The sequence below is a fragment of the Cygnus olor genome, chromosome 28 (genome assembly GCF_009769625.2).
Source record: "Cygnus olor isolate bCygOlo1 chromosome 28, bCygOlo1.pri.v2, whole genome shotgun sequence".
NCBI classification, from domain to species: Eukaryota; Metazoa; Chordata; class Aves; order Anseriformes; family Anatidae; genus Cygnus; species Cygnus olor.
In genome coordinates, this window is record NC_049196.1 from 490,368 (window position 1) to 507,416 (window position 17,049).

General features: G+C 68.6%; 2 protein-coding genes across 8 annotated transcripts in view; one reads left to right on the forward strand and one right to left on the reverse strand.

The window, feature by feature from the left end:
• Nucleotides 1–5,127, forward strand: part of F11R (F11 receptor) — a 10,932-nt gene extending 5,805 nt beyond the window's left edge. Inside the window, exons 1-9 of one of the 2 annotated variants that reach the window (XM_040538770.1) lie at nucleotides 1,188–1,445; nucleotides 1,686–1,799; nucleotides 1,925–2,068; nucleotides 2,531–2,733; nucleotides 2,811–2,913; nucleotides 3,415–3,522; nucleotides 3,632–3,641; nucleotides 3,840–3,888; nucleotides 4,606–5,127. In XM_040538770.1, coding sequence (XP_040394704.1) covers nucleotides 1,259–1,445; nucleotides 1,686–1,799; nucleotides 1,925–2,068; nucleotides 2,531–2,733; nucleotides 2,811–2,913; nucleotides 3,415–3,522; nucleotides 3,632–3,641; nucleotides 3,840–3,888; nucleotides 4,606–4,641 — 954 coding nt within the window. In that variant the 5' untranslated portion in view covers nucleotides 1,188–1,258 and the 3' untranslated portion in view covers nucleotides 4,642–5,127. Of the gene's footprint in view, nucleotides 1–1,187; nucleotides 1,446–1,685; nucleotides 1,800–1,924; nucleotides 2,069–2,530; nucleotides 2,734–2,810; nucleotides 2,914–3,414; nucleotides 3,523–3,631; nucleotides 3,642–3,839; nucleotides 3,889–4,605 lie in introns of those variants that run through there. The other variant, XM_040538771.1, reaches the window with a different exon arrangement.
• KCNJ10 (potassium inwardly rectifying channel subfamily J member 10) lies at nucleotides 4,679–16,120 on the reverse strand. Of its 6 annotated transcripts, none has more exons than XM_040538762.1 (3): nucleotides 15,972–16,120; nucleotides 14,537–15,261; nucleotides 4,679–7,318 (listed from the first exon to the last, which is right to left on the reverse strand). In XM_040538762.1, the coding sequence occupies exon 3, from the start codon at nucleotides 7,316–7,318 to the stop codon at nucleotides 6,176–6,178; it is 1,143 nt and encodes a 380-aa protein (XP_040394696.1). In that variant the 5' UTR covers nucleotides 14,537–15,261; nucleotides 15,972–16,120; the 3' UTR covers nucleotides 4,679–6,175. The 6 variants fall into 6 exon arrangements, with proteins under 6 accessions (XP_040394696.1, XP_040394695.1, XP_040394698.1 ...); XM_040538761.1 differs by lacking the exon at nucleotides 15,972–16,120 and adding an exon at nucleotides 15,464–15,688 and having other exon boundaries at nucleotides 14,537–15,260; XM_040538764.1 differs by lacking the exons at nucleotides 14,537–15,261; nucleotides 15,972–16,120 and adding an exon at nucleotides 11,985–12,134.
• Nucleotides 16,121–17,049: the final 929 nt, after the last annotated feature.

Sequence of the window (17,049 nt, forward strand, 5' to 3'; positions counted from 1 at the left end):
GTCGGGGGGCTCCGAGCGGGTCGGTCCATGGCCGCATTCTGCAGCCTTTTCCTGTCCCCGGGCCGGGTTTCCTGTCCCGCCATGCGCTTCCTGCACAGCCGGGGCGCAGCAGGAGCGAGGTCCCCCCCCCGCCGCCGCCCGTCACCCCCCTGGGGCTGGCGGTGCTTCGAGACGTCCCCTTCCCGACCAGAGCCGCAGCTCCGGGCACTGGCCCCAAACCCGCTTCTGGTGCCGGGCCTGGCCTGCGTGCGGCCCCCTGCCACGGCCAGGACCCCCGGCGCGAGGGCCCAGCGCCCTCCAGGAGCCCCCTCGGGGCGGGCAGGGGCCGGGGCCCCGGGACCGGGCGCCCTCCTCCCCCTGGGTTTCGCTTGGCAGCGGCTCGGGGAGCAAAGTGCAGGCGGCTCCGGGCCCGGGCGGTTTCGGTTCCCGGTGACGGCGGCCGGCCCGGCCTCTCCCATGGCGTGACTCATGGCCTCCGCACACCGGCCTCCGCACACCGGCCCCAAACCCACCAGGGCCTCTCTCCGGCCACACCGGCGAGGTCCCGGTTTGGGGTCCGTGAGCGGCCTCATCCACCGGGAAGCGGAGGTCGGAGGCCGGAGATGAGCCGGGAGCCCCGGCCTCCACCTCGGCTTGGCCATATTTCCCCCACCGGTGTCTGGCCGTGCAGGGGGAAGCAAGCTTTGTTTGTACCCGGTGTGCAAGGGCAGGCGTGCGCACGCGTGCCGGGCAGGGGTGTGTGTGTGTGCACACGTGTGCGCGAGGGCAGGGAGTTATGAAACACCCCCGGGGCTGCCCCCGGGTCGGTTTCCTGCGAAACCAGGAGGGCCGAGAGGAGGAGAGGCCGCAGCAGGTAGGGCAGGATTTTCCAGCTGAGGCCGTGCCACAACGCGGTGCGGCGGTGTCACCTCTGCCCCAGGGCTCCCGGTGACCTCGGCGGTGGCGTCTCCAGTGTCACCGGGCGGCCACGGAGCGGGGGGGACAGCAGTGCTGGGGACCCCGTATTGCTGTGCCGCGGCTGGTCCCGGTGTGAGCCTTTGGCAGCCGGCCCGGCACCGGGTCCCCGAGCTGATAAACCCCGCGGTGCCGAGGTCGGGAGGTGCTGTTAAAGGGTAACTACGGCTGGAAACTGATTAACGAGCCGAATGAAACCTCCTGGGCTGAGAGGAGGAGGAGGGAGGGAGGGAGGGAGGCCTCACCGCAGGGCGCCTCCGGCTGTATCGCCTGGCCGTGGGCCCCTCGGTGCCTGCCCCACCAGATGGGGACGGGGACGGGTCCCCGAATGCTGGCAGGGCTCGGCAGACCCCGGTGCAGCCCCGGCATCCCTCAGGACCTGGGCTCCTCCTGGTGCCTCCCGCGTGTCTCAGGCGTGTCCCTTCCTCCCGCAGGGTCCCTGGTGTGCGCCCAAGTGACCTCCGAGACGAAGCAAGTGCCTGAGAACAGCGGTGAGTGCCTGGCTCCGGCCTCCAAAGCGCCCTGCCCTGCTGCCCCTGGGGGCTTCCCCCATCGGCTCGTCCTGGGCGCCCGGTTTGTGGCTGAGGCACCCGGCATCCCCCCGAGCACCCCGGCTCCAGCCGATGAGGGACTTCCCCGGGCTCCCGGGGTGCTCCACGTGCGGATTCCCTGCACTGGGGGTGGCTCCGGGGGCTGCCGGCCCCCAGCTCAGCGCCGTCTCTCCCCTGCAGCCGTGGATATCCCCTGCACGGCGTACAAGTACAGCATGAACAGCCCCCGCATCGAGTGGAAGTTCCAGAAGGGCACGTCACTGGTGCTGCTTTACTACGGGAACGAGCTCACCGGTACGTCCCCCCCGCAGCCCCTCGAGGCCTTCCCTTGGGGTTTTTATCTCCGGTGAGGCCTTGGCGTCTGTCTTTCTGTCCGTCCGTCCGTCGGCTGCCTCCCGACCCGCCCCCTCTCTCTGCAGAACCCTACAAAAACCGCGTCCAGTTCTCGTCCGCCAACATCCACTTCAGCACGGTGACGCGGGAGGACACGGGGAAGTACATCTGCGAGGTGGTGGAGGGCAGCAGCCAGATCTCCAAGTCCGAAGTCAACCTCATTGTCCAAGGTGCGCCGCTGGCCCCCGCGTCCCCGTGCTGCCGGTCTGTCTGTCCCGGAGAGCCTGCCGTGCCACCCGCTCCCTGCCCTGGACCCCTGACCCCTGTCCCCGCTGCCACGCGGGGGGAGCCAGCTGGGGGAGGGATGCTGGAGCTGCCCTCCCCTGTTGGCAGTACGGGTGAACCCAGCAGATTTAAGGAGCTCTAAGGCCCCCTCAAGCCCCAGGGAGCGTGTCATCAGCTCGGGCACTGAGTGTAGGGGTGGACACCGGGCTCCTCGTGGTGGCTTTAGGGGACGCTGCTTTCTGGTGGCATCTGGGGCTGGCTCCGCCGGGTGCCCCCAGCACCAGGGCTCTCCTCCGCTTGGCGTTTCCCCGTGAAACGCCTGCTCGGGGCGAGCAGGGGAAGTGAGAGCGGCCGTGCCCTGCTTGCGGTGGAACCGAGCTCTTCCTTCCCTCGTCCCGCTCCCGCAGTGCCTCCCTCCAAGCCGGTGGCCCACGTCCCCACCTCGGCCACCATCGGCAGCAAGGCCGTGCTGCGCTGCACCGAGACGGATGGCTCCCCGCCGCCCACCTTCCGCTGGTACCGGGACACCATGCTCATGCCCAGCGACCCCAAAACCAGCCTGACGTTCAGGAACTCCTCCTACACGCTGGATTCCACCACCGGGGAGCTGGTGAGTGCCGGGCGCTCAGGACGCGGGGACCCCCAGCCTCCGCAGCCACGCTCTCATTCCTCTCCTCTCCCCTCCAGATCTTCGAGCCCGTCAGCAGCTTCGACACCGGTGACTACTACTGCGAGGCCTCGAACAACGTGGGCTCCCCCCAGAAATCAGACGTCGTGCACATGGAAGCCAGTAAGGAGCAGGGGCGGAGGCCGGGGCGGTGTGGGGCTTCTCCAGGCTCCGCTCGGCTGCGTCTGGCACGAGTCATGTTCCGGGGAAAACTGCCTGGTTGTGTGTCAACCTGTTACCCTCCAGCCTGCAGGGTTCAAAGGAATGCTAATTAGCTGCACTGTTAATGACCCTGCTGTTTGGTCTCCAGCAGCATGGGTTGAAACAAGTCCTTAGAGTGATGCTATGGAGGTGGGAGGGAGGAAGCTGCCCGTGGAGATGTTAAAATGCAGCTGGAGCTGGCCGGGGCAGCCCAGTCCTCGTGCGAGCCAGACCCAGCTTTGATGCTGGCCTGCGTTTGGACCGGGGCTCGCCTCCGAGCCCTGTCACGCCCCTCTGAAGTGGGGTCCCTGCCCTTCGGGCTGGGTTTGTGGGTGTGGAGTTGGGGGTTTGCGCCCTGTCAGCCGGCCGCGGCCCCGGGCTGGCATCCAGCAGCCCCCCGGCAGCCCCCCCGTCTCTCACCAGACGAAGTCAACGTGGGCGGCATCGTGGCCGCCGTGGTGGTGCTGCTGATGGTGCTGGCGCTCATCGCCTTCGGGATCTGGTTCGCCTACAGCCGGGGCTTCTTCAGCAGTGAGTTCCGCGCCGCGCACCCGTCCCTGGGGCTCGCTCGCTCCCCTCTGCGCCGGCGCCACTTTCCCTGCACCCCCCTAACATCCCTGTCCCGTTTCTTTTATTTCAGAGAGAAAAGAGTAAGTGAGCCCGGAACACTGCCGCTCCCTGCGAGCCTCCCCCGAGCAAGTCCCTGTCCTCCCCTCTCCCAGTCCGTGTCCGGAGCAGGCGGGTGGCTGGGACCGTGCCCTGGTGTCAGCGGGTTCCTGGGGTGGGGGGGTGGGGGGGGGCAGTGCTGTGGGCAGTGTGCCCCCCCCTAACGCGCTCTCTTTCTGCAGCACCACCAGCAAGAAGGTCATTTACAGCCAGCCCTCGCACCGCAGCGAGGTGAGTACGCCGTGACCCGGCGGGGCGCTCGCTGGGCACGGAGCGTGACGGGAGCGCGGTGATGGGGCCGTGCCGTCCCTCGGGGGGGTTGTGTCCCCCGGGGGGGCCCTCAAAACCGCTGAGTGGTGCCCAGCCACAGGTCTGATGGCCAAGGGGGCAAGCGGGGACCCCGGTGCCACCCTGACCTCGCAGGCAGGTGCCACCGCTGTCCTTGGCAGCGCTTGTCCCTGCGCTGTTTGGAGCGAGCTGGGGACCTTGAGCCGCCCTCTCGGGACGGCGGCGAAGCCTCCAGCCTCCGCAGCAGCCGGAGATCGGCGCCCGTGGGCTTCGCTGGCCACCCGAAACGGTTCCCAGGGAGACCGGCTCCTGCGGGCACTTGTCATGCAAAGCGGAGAGGGGGCAGCTGCACGCCCCGCGCAGGGACAAAGCGGGTCGGGGGGGGGGCTCCATCGCTCAGGACAACGGGGTGGCGCCGCACAGCACCCCCGGAGCAGGGCAGAGCCCTTCTCGTGTCTCTTCCCCAGACACAGGAGCGGTGCTCGCCCCAAAACCCTCTGGCTGCAGTGCTGCCGGGTGCCTGAGCCCCCTTCTCCAAGCCAACCCCCCCCGGGTGCAGCCTCCTGCTCTCAGCCCGGGGTCCCTGTGGGCACCGCGTGCCCCCGTCCCGCTCGGTCCCCGCCACCCACTGCCGGTAACGTCCCCGCTTTCCCTCCGCAGGGCGAGTTCAAACAGACGTCCTCCTTCCTGGTGTGAGGCCCCTCCTGCACCACGAACTGTTGTAAATGTTTTCTAATTACTGTAGCTGTGATTTTTAACTATTTTTTGGTGTTTTTTTTTTTTTTAAGTGCTACCTTGTCCCTTGTGTCTGTCCCTACCCCCTTGATTTTTTTGGGGGTAGCGTCCTTCCTCCCCAAACCCCACCCTCTCCAACCGGTGCCTTGCTGCCCCGAGGTCCCATCGGGGTCCTGTGCCTTGTCCCCACGCAGGGGCGTGGTGGCTGCTCAGGGACAGTGCCGCGTCCTCGGAGGGGCCGTGGCCGTGGGGGGGTGCTGGGGGTGGAACCCCCTCTCCCAGGGTCTCTCCTGGGGGTCAGGGGTGGGAGTGCATCTCCCAGCGCCAGTCCCAGCTGGCCACTGGTGCCAGTTGCCCCCCGTACTGGGGGCCGTTCTCTTGTAACCACCTGTGCGATGATGTTGGTGGCTGTCGCTGGAAAAACATCAATAAACCTGCGTTCTTGTACCGAGTGCTCGGAGCCTTCCCTGGGGACAGTGACACCACTGGGGCTGAGCCCTGAGCAGGAGGGGACCGCCGGCCACTTGTGGCACGCGGGGGACACCCCAACTGGGACCCCTGGGCACGGGGATGTCTCAGCATCGCTGCGAGCGCACGGGCAGAGCCCTTTCTGCCTGTCAATAGAACTTTTATTTAGTAACTTTTCTTTTCTCCCCCAAATCGAGGCCGAGACCCCGAGGTGCCCCCAGCAGAAGCAGGGCTCGAATGAGTGAGTCTTTCCAGGGGTGAAACCTTTCTTCCCCATTTATATATATAGAGATTAGTCGCACTATATATATACACGTGTGTATATAACCTGGACTCAGTGCAGCGAGGGAGGATCAGCCCCGAGCCGCGGGGCTGCCCGGTGAGGCGCGTTAATAGGCAGAGGCTCTACGTTAGCAGCAGCGACGTGCTCGAGGCCTGTGGCGGCTCGAGCGGGGACGCGGCGCCACGGCCGTGTCCGATTATCGGTGACACCCCCATGTCCCCATCCTGCAGGCAGGGGGCCGGGGGGCAGCGTGGGGAGGGGGCCCCGGCTCTGGGGGCAGCCTCGGTGTGTGTGTGGGGGTCCTGCCTCAGTTTCCCCCCTTGGCACGGAGCCGTCCCGCTCCTCCTGGCTCCCTGGGGCGGGATTGAGCAGCGAGGCAGCTCCCAGCTGGTGAGAAACCGTGTCCCCAGGGGCTGGGGGTGGCCATGTGCCCCCCACCCCAGGGACAGCGTCTCCCGGCAGGATTGTGTCCACCTTCCTCCTGGCTGCGCAGAGGGGCTGGGGGTCTCTGGCTGGTGTTAGCAGAGCGTTAGGTGAGGGGGACGGGGACAGCCCCGTCCCCACGTGGGCTGGGACGAGGGGGACGTGGTCCCACCGGTGGGCAAGCACCCACGCGGGTCCTGGGGCAGCCCCGTGCCACGAGGAAGGAGGGAAAGGCCCAGGAGGATGGTGAGAGCCGGGAAGGGGGGGAAGAGCCGGTGGCGTCTCCCCGCGCTGGTGGCATCTCCAGGGGCTGGCGGCATCTCAGACGTTGCTGATGCGGACGCTCAGCGGCGCTCCCTCCCGCTCCCGCTCCGCCGCCTCCCGCAAGGACTCCTCCAGCTTCACCTTCTCGGGGTCCCCGAACCGCACGGTCTCGTGGACGCAGCAGGGCACTGCCACCTTCACCACCTGGTCGAAGAGGCTGAAGTCGGCCACGTACTTGCCGCTGGCCGAGAGGGAGATGGCGGGGGTGAACTCGTAGCCCCAGAGGATCTCCTCGGGCAGGTAGGACGTGCGCACCTGGCACGTGGCGCTGGTGGACTCCACGGTGCCGCTGAGGATCACCACCAGCTCGAAGTCGCCTTCGCCCGTCCGCAGGGCCATGTCCCGGAAGGGGCTGGCGTCGTCCACTACGTGGTAGAAGGTGAGGGGCAGGATGAGGAAGGGGCTGTCGGACGACGTGTCCACCTGGAAGTCCACGTTGACCTGGTTGAGCCGCACGCTCTCGCCCTCCTTGGTGAGGTGGGTCTGCAGGAGCTTGCCCGTCACCTGGCAGCCGATGAGGAGGCTCTTGCGCATGTTGGCCACGCGGATCATGAGGCAGGTCTTGCCGTTGTGCTGCGCCACCACGGCGTTTTGGCTGAACTTGATGGTCTCCGCCCGCTTCTTGGGCCGGGCGATCTTGGCCAGGAAGGTGCCGGTGATGAAGATCTCCATGATGGTGGTGAGGACCAGCTGGGTGATGAGCAGCACGATGGCGAGCGGGCACTCCTCGCTGATGTAGCGGAAGCCGTAGCCGATGGTGGTCTGCGACTCCAGGGAGAAGAGGAAGGCGCCGGTGAGCGTGTGGACCTGCATGACGCAGGGCGTGTGGTTGGCCGGTGGGTCGAACTCCAGCAGGTCCCCGTGCACCACGGCCACCAGGTACCAGACGACGCCGAAGGCGAACCAGGTGCCGGCGAAGGTGGCAGAGAAGAGCACCAGCTTGTAGCGCCACTGCATGTCGATGAAGGTGGTCCACAGGTCCTTGAGGTACAGGAAGCGCTTGTCGGCGATGTGCTCCATCCGCACGTTGCTGCGGCCATCCTTGGTCATCACCCGGCGCCGGCGCAGGCCCGAGCCGATGAGCGGGCGGCTGTCGGTCTGCGTGGTCTGGCTGTAGTACACCTTTGTGGCCGACGTCATCTGCGGGAGGGGGCGCCGTGAGCGGGGGGACGCGGTGGGAGAGTCACGAGTGGGTGGGGGGGGCAAGTGGGGAAGGTGGATGGATAGGGTGGAGAAAGGGGGTGGGATGGATGGAAGGATGGGGGATAGGATGGATGGAGAAGATGGATAGGTGGATGGATGGAGGGGGGGTAGATGGATAGGGTGGGTGGGTGGATGGAGAAGACTGGGTGGATCGATGGAAGGCTGGGTGGGTGGCTGGAGAAGGCAGGGGGATGGATGGGGTGTAGTATGAGGACAGGCTGCTAAGGGGAGGAATGGACGGATGGAGGCTGAGGACGGAGGTTCGGTGTTGGGGACACATTGGGGACCCCAGCCCAGCTGTGGGGGATCTGACGGATGCGTGGCACCTTGGTGCTGGTGGCTGCTGTCGCCCCTCGCAGCCTCCAGCCATCCCCCCGTCTGTCCATCCATCCTTCTCCCTATTGATCGATTAACCCGCCTGTCTGTCTGTCCTGTCTCTCCCCACGTCCACCACCTGTCTGCCCACCCACCCATTTGTCCATCTATCTTTATCCATCTGTCCTCGTGCGCCCTCTCCAGTCACCTGTCTGTCCGTGTGTCCGTCCATCGCCCCCATCAGCACTCCCTCGTCCACCTGTCCGTCCGTCCCTCCCTGCCTCCCCTCATCCGTACCCTTGCCTGTCCACGCGTGCCTCTGTCTGTCCGTCCGTGGGTGCTTTTATGCCCCCATCCGCTCACCTGTCCCTCTGTCCGTCTGTGTCCGTCCGTCCACTCCTCCCTCCCTCCCTGTCCTCCCCGGTGCTGCCAGGCCCCACAATGTCCCCGGCTGTCACCCTGCCACCTCGCTTGGGGACAGGACCTGGGTGTCCTGGCTGGGCTGGGGACTGAATCAGGCGGGGAGGAAGAGGAAGGAGGGGATGAATGGGAGGTGACGGGCACAAACGGCTGGCGGCGGCACCAGGCGCGCTTCCGTCCCCGTCCGTGTCCCCGACCCTGGTCCCCGCCGGCACAGAAAGGACCCTTTCAGCCCACGCCAGCGTTTGGCCCCGCCGCAGTTTCCGAGCTGGCTGCAGCAAGGCAGCGTGCTGGGGACACCGGGGACGCGGTGGCACCCTGGGGGGTCTCCTTGGAGCCTCGTGTCCCTGTGCCGGCCAAAGCCGGGGGACCCGGAAGGCACCGGCCACCCCGGGAGGCGCTGCCGCTGTCCCTGCTGCACCACATCCGTCCCCTCCTGGCGAAACCCGGTGGAGGGGACGGTGGCACCGGGTCAGGGCCCTGTCCCCATCCCGGACCAGGCCGCCCCCTGTCCCTGCGGACACCATGCATCCCCGGAGCCACCCTGTCCCCAAAACCACCCCGTGTTCCCCAGAGCTCCATGGCCTGGGGCCACTGCACCCCCAGTGCCCCTCCCTGTGCCCCGAGCTCTGCCCGTGCCAGCAGGGACAGGCACCGGCACCCCCAGCATGTCCCCACAGTTGGCCCCGCACCCCCCCAAGTCCTTTTGCCCCCCTTTCCTCATGCTCCTCCCCCCCTCGGGGTCCCCTCACCCCTGGGCATCCCTTTGTGCTTGTATTTGGGGTTCCTGCACCCCTCTATGCCCTTCTCCCCCCTTTTTGGGGTCCTTCCTCTCCCCAGGGTCCCTGCACCTTTCCCTGGCATCCCTGCACCCCCAGAAAAGTTCCCCATTGCCCCTCTTTGGGGTCCCCACACCCTGCTTCACTCGGGGGCTCCCTGCACCCCTTTCAGCACATCCTGACCCCCCCCTTTCTGGGGTACCCCACCCCTGAACACCCCCCCCCCCCCCAGTTGGCAGCCCCCCCGTGCCACCCCACGTGCCCTGGACACAGGTTGTGACAAGGCGCCGCTTGTTCCCAGTGCGGGGACGATGCCGCAGGGCACGGCCGCCACCAAGCACGACCGCCACCTGCTCCGGCCGGTTACCCATTAACCCCCCCCCCCCCAAGCATGCGGGGGTCCTTGCAGGGCAGGGGACACAGGGACCCGTCCCCCCTCCCCATGCCCCACTGGCATCACCAACCCGGGCGCTATTCCCGTGCCCGCACGGTGCCAGCCGTGGCCGGGCTCCCCGCCAGCCCCATTTTCCACCCTTTCCACCCCAAAAATGGGGGCCGTGATACTGGTGGCAACTGGGAGCGGAGGGTCCGCACCTCGTCCCCGTGGAAGGTTGGGGATGGCGGGGTTGGGGACACCGGGGGACGCGGCGTGGGGCTGGTCCCGTGGGGCTGGGTGTTGGGGGGGGAGGCTGTGCAAGGGCAGGCGGGGGGGGGACGGGGACACGGGGACAGTGGGGCCTTTGTGCGCCCCGGAGGAGAGGCCTCAATGGAGCTGGCGGGGCACAAAGGCGCTTTGACGAAGCGCTTCGTTAGCATGCAGAGCCCCGCACTCGCTGCCACCCCCCCGCCCAGCCTGGCCCCCCAGCGGGGGTCCTGGGGGCCAGCGTCCCCCTGCCACCCACCCAGCTCGGCCGCTGTTCCCTGGGTCCCCTGCCCTTGTCCATCGGAGCACCCCGAGCCCCTGCGCTGCACCCCGGAACCCCCATCGCACCCGGTTTGAGCACAGAGTTTGGCATGGCCCTGGGGGGGGACCTGGGGGGCCCTGAGGCCAGCGCCATCCCCGCACCCTTCACGCTGCTGGCCCCGAGCTGCAGAATTTGGGAAATTCAGGAAAATGCCGAGTGCGGGGCGGCGGGGGCAGGATGGGACTGTGGACCCCTCCCAAACCCTGCCTCGGTTTCCCCTCTAGCACAGCAGGGACACTGGGGGGGGTGTCCCCACAGCACCAGGGGACCCCAAAATGACAAATCCTTCCCCCCCCGTGCTACTCAACCCCCATTAACTGCCAACAAATCCACCCCACTGCCAGCTGTGGATTAGGGCAAAAAAAGCCCATCTTGGCCTCTTTTCAAGCCCGCCGCCTCCAGGGAAGCTCGGCGGGGCCGGGAGCGCGTCCAGCGGACCCACGGGCGCGGGGGCTCCCACGGGAGCTGGCGGCGCCGGTGCCGATGGGGCGGATAAGGCCGGCGGGGACGACGCGGCTCAGCCTTCGTAGCCAGCGGAGAAGCCACCGCCCGCAGCCGCAGCACGGGTAACCCGCAGCATTGTTACCCCCAGACCCATTAACCGGCAGCTCACGGGGGGTGTAACTCGCAGCCCAACTAACCTGGGTAACCCACAGCTGGGATAACCCACACCCAGATAACGCACACCTCCAATAACCCACACCTCCAACCCACACCCGGATAAAGCACACCTGCAATACTCCACGCCTGGGATAACCCACACCTAGATAACCCACACCCTGGATAACCCACAGTTGGGATAATCCAATCCCAGGATAACCCACACCCGGATAACCCACATCCCGGATAACCCACATCCCGGATAACCCACATCCCGGGATAACTCACACCCGGATAACCCACAGCCCATCTTTGCCCACAGCCCAATCCCGCGTGGCTAATCCACAACCCTGCTAATCCAGCGTAGCTAATCTGTGGCCCCACTAATCCTCAACCCCACTAATCCAGCATGACTAACCTACAGCCTGGCTAATCCAGCGTAGCTAATCTGTGGTTTTGCTCATCCACAGCCTGGCTAATCCGGCATGCCTAACCTGCAGCCTGGTTCACCTGCAGCCTGGTTAACCCACAGCCTGGTTAACCCACAGCCTGGTTAACTCCCAGCCTCGTTAACGCACAGCCCGGTTAATCCCCAGCCCACGCAGGGCCAGTGCCACTAACCCAGTGCCCTGTGGGTGCCCCCCTGTCCCCCTCACTCCAAATGCCCTTGAAATGCCCTGACCCTGCCCCCCCACAGTCCCTGCGGCTTGGAAGGGCCCCCCCAGCCACCCCCGTGGCCTCAGGCCTCATTGGCGGGGGGCAATGGGGACACCCCATGGGCTGCGGTAGAGGGGACAGGGGTGGCCCCAGAGATGCCGGGGGGGGGAGGGGGGAGTGGGGTGGGAATGGGCTGAGGGACGTGGTGCCCTCCGTCCGTGTCCGTCCATCCGTCTCCCTCTCTGTCCGTCCGTCTGTCCAGGTCCCCACTGGGCTGGGGAGGGGGGAGACCCACAGGGAGGGGAGATGTGGGGACACGGGCACTGGAGATGCGGGGATGTGGGTACGGGGGACATGGGGACAGCGGGTGTGGGGACGTGGGGATGGAGGTGGAGGGCAAGGGGATGGTGGACATGGGACATGGGGTTACGGGGACATTGGGGACAGGAGGGGAGAGGGGGACGTGGGGACAGAGGACATGGGGACGATGGGGTGGGGGGACACGGGGAACATGGGCATGGGGGACAGGGAGACTCGGGACATGGGGACATGGGATATGGGGCTATGGGGGCTGGGGGATAAAGGGACGCGGGGACACGGGACACCGAGACATGGGGATGGGGACCACGGCGACGTGGGGGCACGGGACACCAGGACGTGAGGTGATGGGGGCACGGGACAGCGCGACGTGGGGGGGGGCGCGGGGCCACCGGCCCGGAGCCGCATCCAGCGGGGGGGGCACTGCCGGCTGCCTCCAGCCCCTCGCCACCCCCAGGGTGGCCTGGCCGCGACAAGGGGGGCTTTACTGGGGTGGGGGGCGGGGGGGCTCAGGGGACCGGGACCTCCCCACCCCCGGCGGCCCCTTACCTTGCCGGGGGGGCACCCTGGGGCTCCCGGGGGTGCCTGGCCGCGCTCAGCCCGGCCGCCGCCGGCTCCCCATGGGCTTTATGGCTCGGCGGGGCCGGCGGCGGTGGGACGGGGCCCCCCCGCGCCCCCCCCTCCTCCCCGGGCCGGCCGCCTCGCCGGGCCCGGCTGGCACCGATTGGCGGGGCCGGGGAGGGGGCCCGGGGGGGGGGGGGCGGGGGAGGTGGGGGGGGGGGAGGAGCCGGCGTGGGGCGGGGTTGGGGGGGGGGGTTAATGGGGTGGAAAACGAGCCCGGTCCGGGTCACGTTACCGGCCCCGGGGCGGGGGGGGCGGGCCCGAGCACCCCCCACAACCCCCCCATCCTCCCCCCACCTCAACCCGCCGGCCGCAGCACCGGGACCGCCCCCCCCGCCCCCCGTGCTCCCGAGTTTTCGCGTGGGGTCCTGAGACCCCCGCGGGGAGTGGGGGCGCGGCCGGGTGTCACCTGTGGGCCCCCCCCGACACCATCACCCCCCCCCCCGAGGGCTGCCGCTAGTGATGAGGGAGCGGCGGGGGGGGCGCGGGGCAGGGGGGCCGTGGGTGCGCGGGGCCGTGGGTGCGTGGGGCCGCCCCCCCCGCACAAGGCTCCGCTGTTCCCGGGCCGGTCCCGGCACAAAGCGCCTTTGTCCGCCCGGGGGGGGGGGCCGGGGAGGGGCCGGGGCCGGGGCCGCCACCGGGCGGCCGCTGGGCTACCGGGGGGGGCGGGGGGGGCAACCGGCGGCGGGGGAGGAATTGGGGGGGGGGGAGCGCAGCACCAAGCGGAGCGCAGCACCAAGCGCCTCCCCCCGTGCCACGCGTGTCCCCGAGCACACGCGTGGGCGCAACCCCAGCGCATTTCGCCCCCCCGCCCCGCGGGCAGCGTGTCACGCGTGGCCCCGCCGCTCTGCCCTTCCCGGGGGGGGGTTCGGGGGTTGGGGGGAGGGGGGGGGGTTGGCCCGGTTCGGCTCGGCCCGGGGCCGGGGGGGGCCGTGCCGGGGGCGGGCGCTGCTCGGTATTTTTAGCCGCGCGCGCTCCCGGGGCGCAGCCGTTGCCGGGGAACGGCGGAGCGCGGCCGGCGGGGGAGGCGCGGGGGGGGGGGAACCGGCGGTGGGGGGGGGGGGAGCTGGGCCGGGCCGAACCGAACCGAGCCGAGCCCGAGCGGGACCGGACGGGACCGGGCCGAGCCGAGCGGAGCCGGGCGCTGCGCTCGTCCTGCGCCATGCGCGCAGCGCCCGGGGGTTGCGCGCCCCGGCGGGAGCCGCGGGGGGAGCGGTGAGTGCCGGGGGGGGGGGGAGGGCACCGGGATGGGGGGCACCGGGACGGGGGGGCGGGGGGCAGAGCGGGGTGGTGGTGGAGGGGACAGCCCCGGGGGGCTCCTGCTGCTCCCCTCCCCCATATTGCCCCCCCCCCCGTTCTCTCCCACACCCCCAGCCCTGCCATCTGTACCCCCCCCGCCAGTCTCCCCCCCCCCCTCACAGCGAGGGGACGCGGGGGTGGCACTGGGGTCCCCGACACCAGTCAGGGGCACTCAAGGCCTGCCCAGAGGTGACGGGTGCCCCCCCCCCCACCTCCCCCCTCTACATTTTGGGAAAGATGCCCCCCCCCCCCCAATCTGCCCCCCTCCAGTCTGTCTGGGGCACCTGTGCCCCCTCCCCCCCCCCCCAAGCCCGGGGGCTGTGGGGTGCCCCATGGCTGGGGGGGGCAGGGTTGTGTGGGGCACAGCTTGGGGGGGGGGGGGGGGGGCAAGGATAGGCTGGGGGGGGGGGGGGGGTGCACATGCATGTGTGCATGTCTCTGTGTGCATCGCGTGTGCATTGCCCAGCTCCGTGTGCGTGCGCTGGCATCGATCCAGTGCGTGCGCAGGACTGGTGCACACACGCTCCGGTGCATGGCAGCGTGCAACGAGCCCCCCGGGCTTCACGCATGTGCGTGCACCCCACCAGTGGGCAAACACGCGTGTGTGCACAGCCCTGGGTGCTGGCGTGCCGGTATCTGCTCGTGTGTGCATGCACACGTGTGCATCTGTGTGCATGTGTTTGCAGATGTGTGCACGTGTTCGTACATGCGTGCATCTGTATACGCGTGTTTGCGTGTGTGTGTGTGCGCATCTGCAAGCAGCTGGATACAGGTGTGCACGTGTGCGCATGTTTGCAGGTGTGTGCATGCATACTTTGTGTAGGTGAGTGCATGCATTGTGTACACGTGTGTCCATGCGTGTGCACACACATGTGTGCCCTCACCCACCCCTGCAGTCCTGTGCCTCACTCCCTCCACAGCCTCCTGCTGGCCCCCCCACCCCTCCCAGTGCCTCCCAGTGCTCCCAGTTGGGCGCCACCACCCCCTCCCTCCCGCAGGCGCTGAGGGCGATGGCTCAGGACAACGCCGCCTTCTGCGGGGTGCCCGAGGGGGGGCCCAGCGAGGCCAAGGCCCCCCCCGTCCCCCCCCGGCGCCGGGGGGCCGGGGCCCGCAAGCGGCAGCGCTACGTGGAGAAGGACGGCAAGTGCAACGTGCAGCACGGGAACGTGCGCGAGACCTACCGCTACCTCACCGACATCTTCACCACCCTGGTGGACCTCAAGTGGCGCTTCAGCCTCCTCGTCTTCATCCTGGCCTACGCCGTCACCTGGCTCTTCTTCGGCCTCATCTGGTGGTTCATCGCCTACTGCCGTGGCGACCTGGACCACCTGGAGGACCACGCCTGGACGCCCTGCGTCAACAACCTCAACGGCTTCGTCTCCGCCTTCCTCTTCTCCATCGAGACGGAGACCACCATCGGCTACGGCCACCGCGTCATCACCGACAAGTGTCCCGAGGGCATCGTGCTGCTGCTGCTCCAGGCCATCCTGGGCTCCATGGTCAACGCCTTCATGGTGGGCTGCATGTTTGTGAAGATCTCGCAGCCCAACAAGCGCGCCGAGACCTTGGTCTTCTCCTCGCACGCCGTGGTGTCGCTGCGGGACGACCGCCTCTGCCTGATGTTTCGCGTGGGCGACCTGCGGGACTCGCACATCGTGGAGGCCTCCATCCGCGCCAAGCTCATCAAGTCCAAGCAGACGCAGGAGGGCGAGTTCATCCCCCTGGACCAGACCGACCTGAGCGTGGGCTTCGAGACGGGCGACGACCGCCTCTTCCTCGTCTCGCCCCTCATCATCAGCCACGAGATCGACGAGCGCAGCCCCTTCTGGGACGTCTCGCGGCACCAGCTGGAGAAGGACGATTTTGAGATCGTCGTCATCCTCGAGGGCATGGTGGAGGCCACAGGTAACGGGGCCGCCGGGGGGGCGGGACGCACTGGGTGGTACCTAACGTCTGTGGGGACACCTCGTGTCCATGGGGAAGTCTCTACGGGGCCGCAACCTCCATGGGGACATCTTCATGCAGACACGTCACCTCCACGGGGACACCTCGTGTCCATGGGGACATCTCTGTGGGACCACCACCTCCATGGGGACATCTCCATGCAGATACCTCCATGGGGACACATCACGTCCATGGGGACTTCTCTATGAGGACGCCACTTCCATGGGGACATCTTCATGTGGACACCTCACCTCCAGGGGGACGCCTCCATGGGGACACCTCATCTCCACAAGGACATCTCCATGCGGCCGCTTCATTTCCACAGGGACACCTCCATGGGGACACATCTTTTTCTTGGGGACATCTCCATGAGGACACCTCACCTCCATGGGGACATCACCTCCATGCCCCATGCACCACAATCAGGGTGCCCCATACACGGGGTGCACCACAGATCGGGGTGCCCCAAGCCTTACAGACCGGGGTGCCCCCCACCCCCAACCAGGGTGCCCCATGCACCGGGTACCCCCCCCATCCCCACCCCCAAGCCACCCCATCCCCTTCCCCGACCCCGTGGCCATGCCATGCGCGGTGGGCTCGTGCCATGCGCGTATGTGGGGTGCAGGCTGCGGGACCCCCCCCACCGGCTGCCCCCCCCGGCTGCCCCGCAGGGATGACGTGCCAGGCGCGCAGCTCCTACCTGGCGGACGAGGTGCTGTGGGGCCACCGCTTCTCGCCGGTGCTGAGCCTGGCCGAGGGCTGCTACGAGGTGGACTACGGGGGCTTCCACCACACCGTGCCCGTGCCCACGCCGGCCTGCAGCGCCCGGCAGCTGGCGGCGGCGGCCGCCCGCCGCGACGCCCACCTCTACTGGTCCATCCCCAGCCGCCTGGACCAGCCGCTGGAGGAGGCGGCGGTGGCGGAGGCCGGGGCCGGGGGGGAGCCGGGACCCCCCCCGGAACACAACGGCACCCTGGCCAGCCCCGAGGGGTTGTGACGGCCGCGGGCGGGGGGCGTGGGTGCTGGGCGCCCGGCTGCCCGCTGGGGTTGTTTTAATAAAGGCTGACCCCCCCCTCCCCATCCTCCCCCCCCCGATGTAGTGATGGTGGTGGTTTTTTGGGGGGGGGGTGCAGTGGTGCCAGGTTCCCTCCCCCCCCATCGCCACTGCCAGCAGCCCTGCAAGGGGACCCGGTGTCCTCATCACCCTGCCCCTGCTTTGGGGTTCATGGGGGGGGGGGGGGGTGTCACCTGGGTGCTGGGGGGGGCCGTGCCATCCCATACCTCCACAGGCTTTGTGCCCCCCCAGTCAAGGGGAGGCAGATTGCCCCCCATGGCATCAATCCCCCCCCCCCCCGGTTGTTATTGTAGGACCTACATTAACCCCCCCGTTTTGGGGGTGAGCCATTAGTGTGTCCGGGGGGGGGGGGGGGGCGGTCTTCATTCCCAATTATTTTTTTTTAATGAAGGGGGAGACCGAGGCAGCACCTCCCCGGCACCCATGGGTGCCTCCCCCGGCGGGGCTGGACACAAAGGGGGGGCCCTGCGGTGCCTGGGGGGGGGCGGGGAGCAGGGATGGCCCGAAAAGAGCCGGAGGGGGCGGGGCAAGGAGAGGAGAGGGCGGGGCGTGTTGGGTGTGTCCTGCCCAGGCCCCGCCCCCTCCCGCCCCCTGCCCGCCCCAGGCCCCGCCCCCTCCACATTCCTCCCGCCCCCCCCCCCGGCAGCGGCGCCCACGCGTGTTCGCGGCCCCGGG

Bases quoted from the DNA above. Each gene is read 5' to 3' on its own strand.
- KCNJ10 (XM_040538761.1), bottom strand. From the start codon at position 15,537: ATGAAGATGTCCCCATGGAAGTGGCGTCCTCATAGAGAAGTCCCCATG. The intron at 15,261-15,463 runs CTGCATGGAGAT...CGGCCCCGTTAC, and splicing joins ATGTGTCCCCATGGAGGTAT to CTGTGGCCTCCACCATGCCC. The intron at 7,319-14,536 runs GTAGGTCTCGCG...CCCCTCCCGCAG, and splicing joins AAGATGTCGGTGAGGTAGCG to ATGACGTCGGCCACAAAGGT.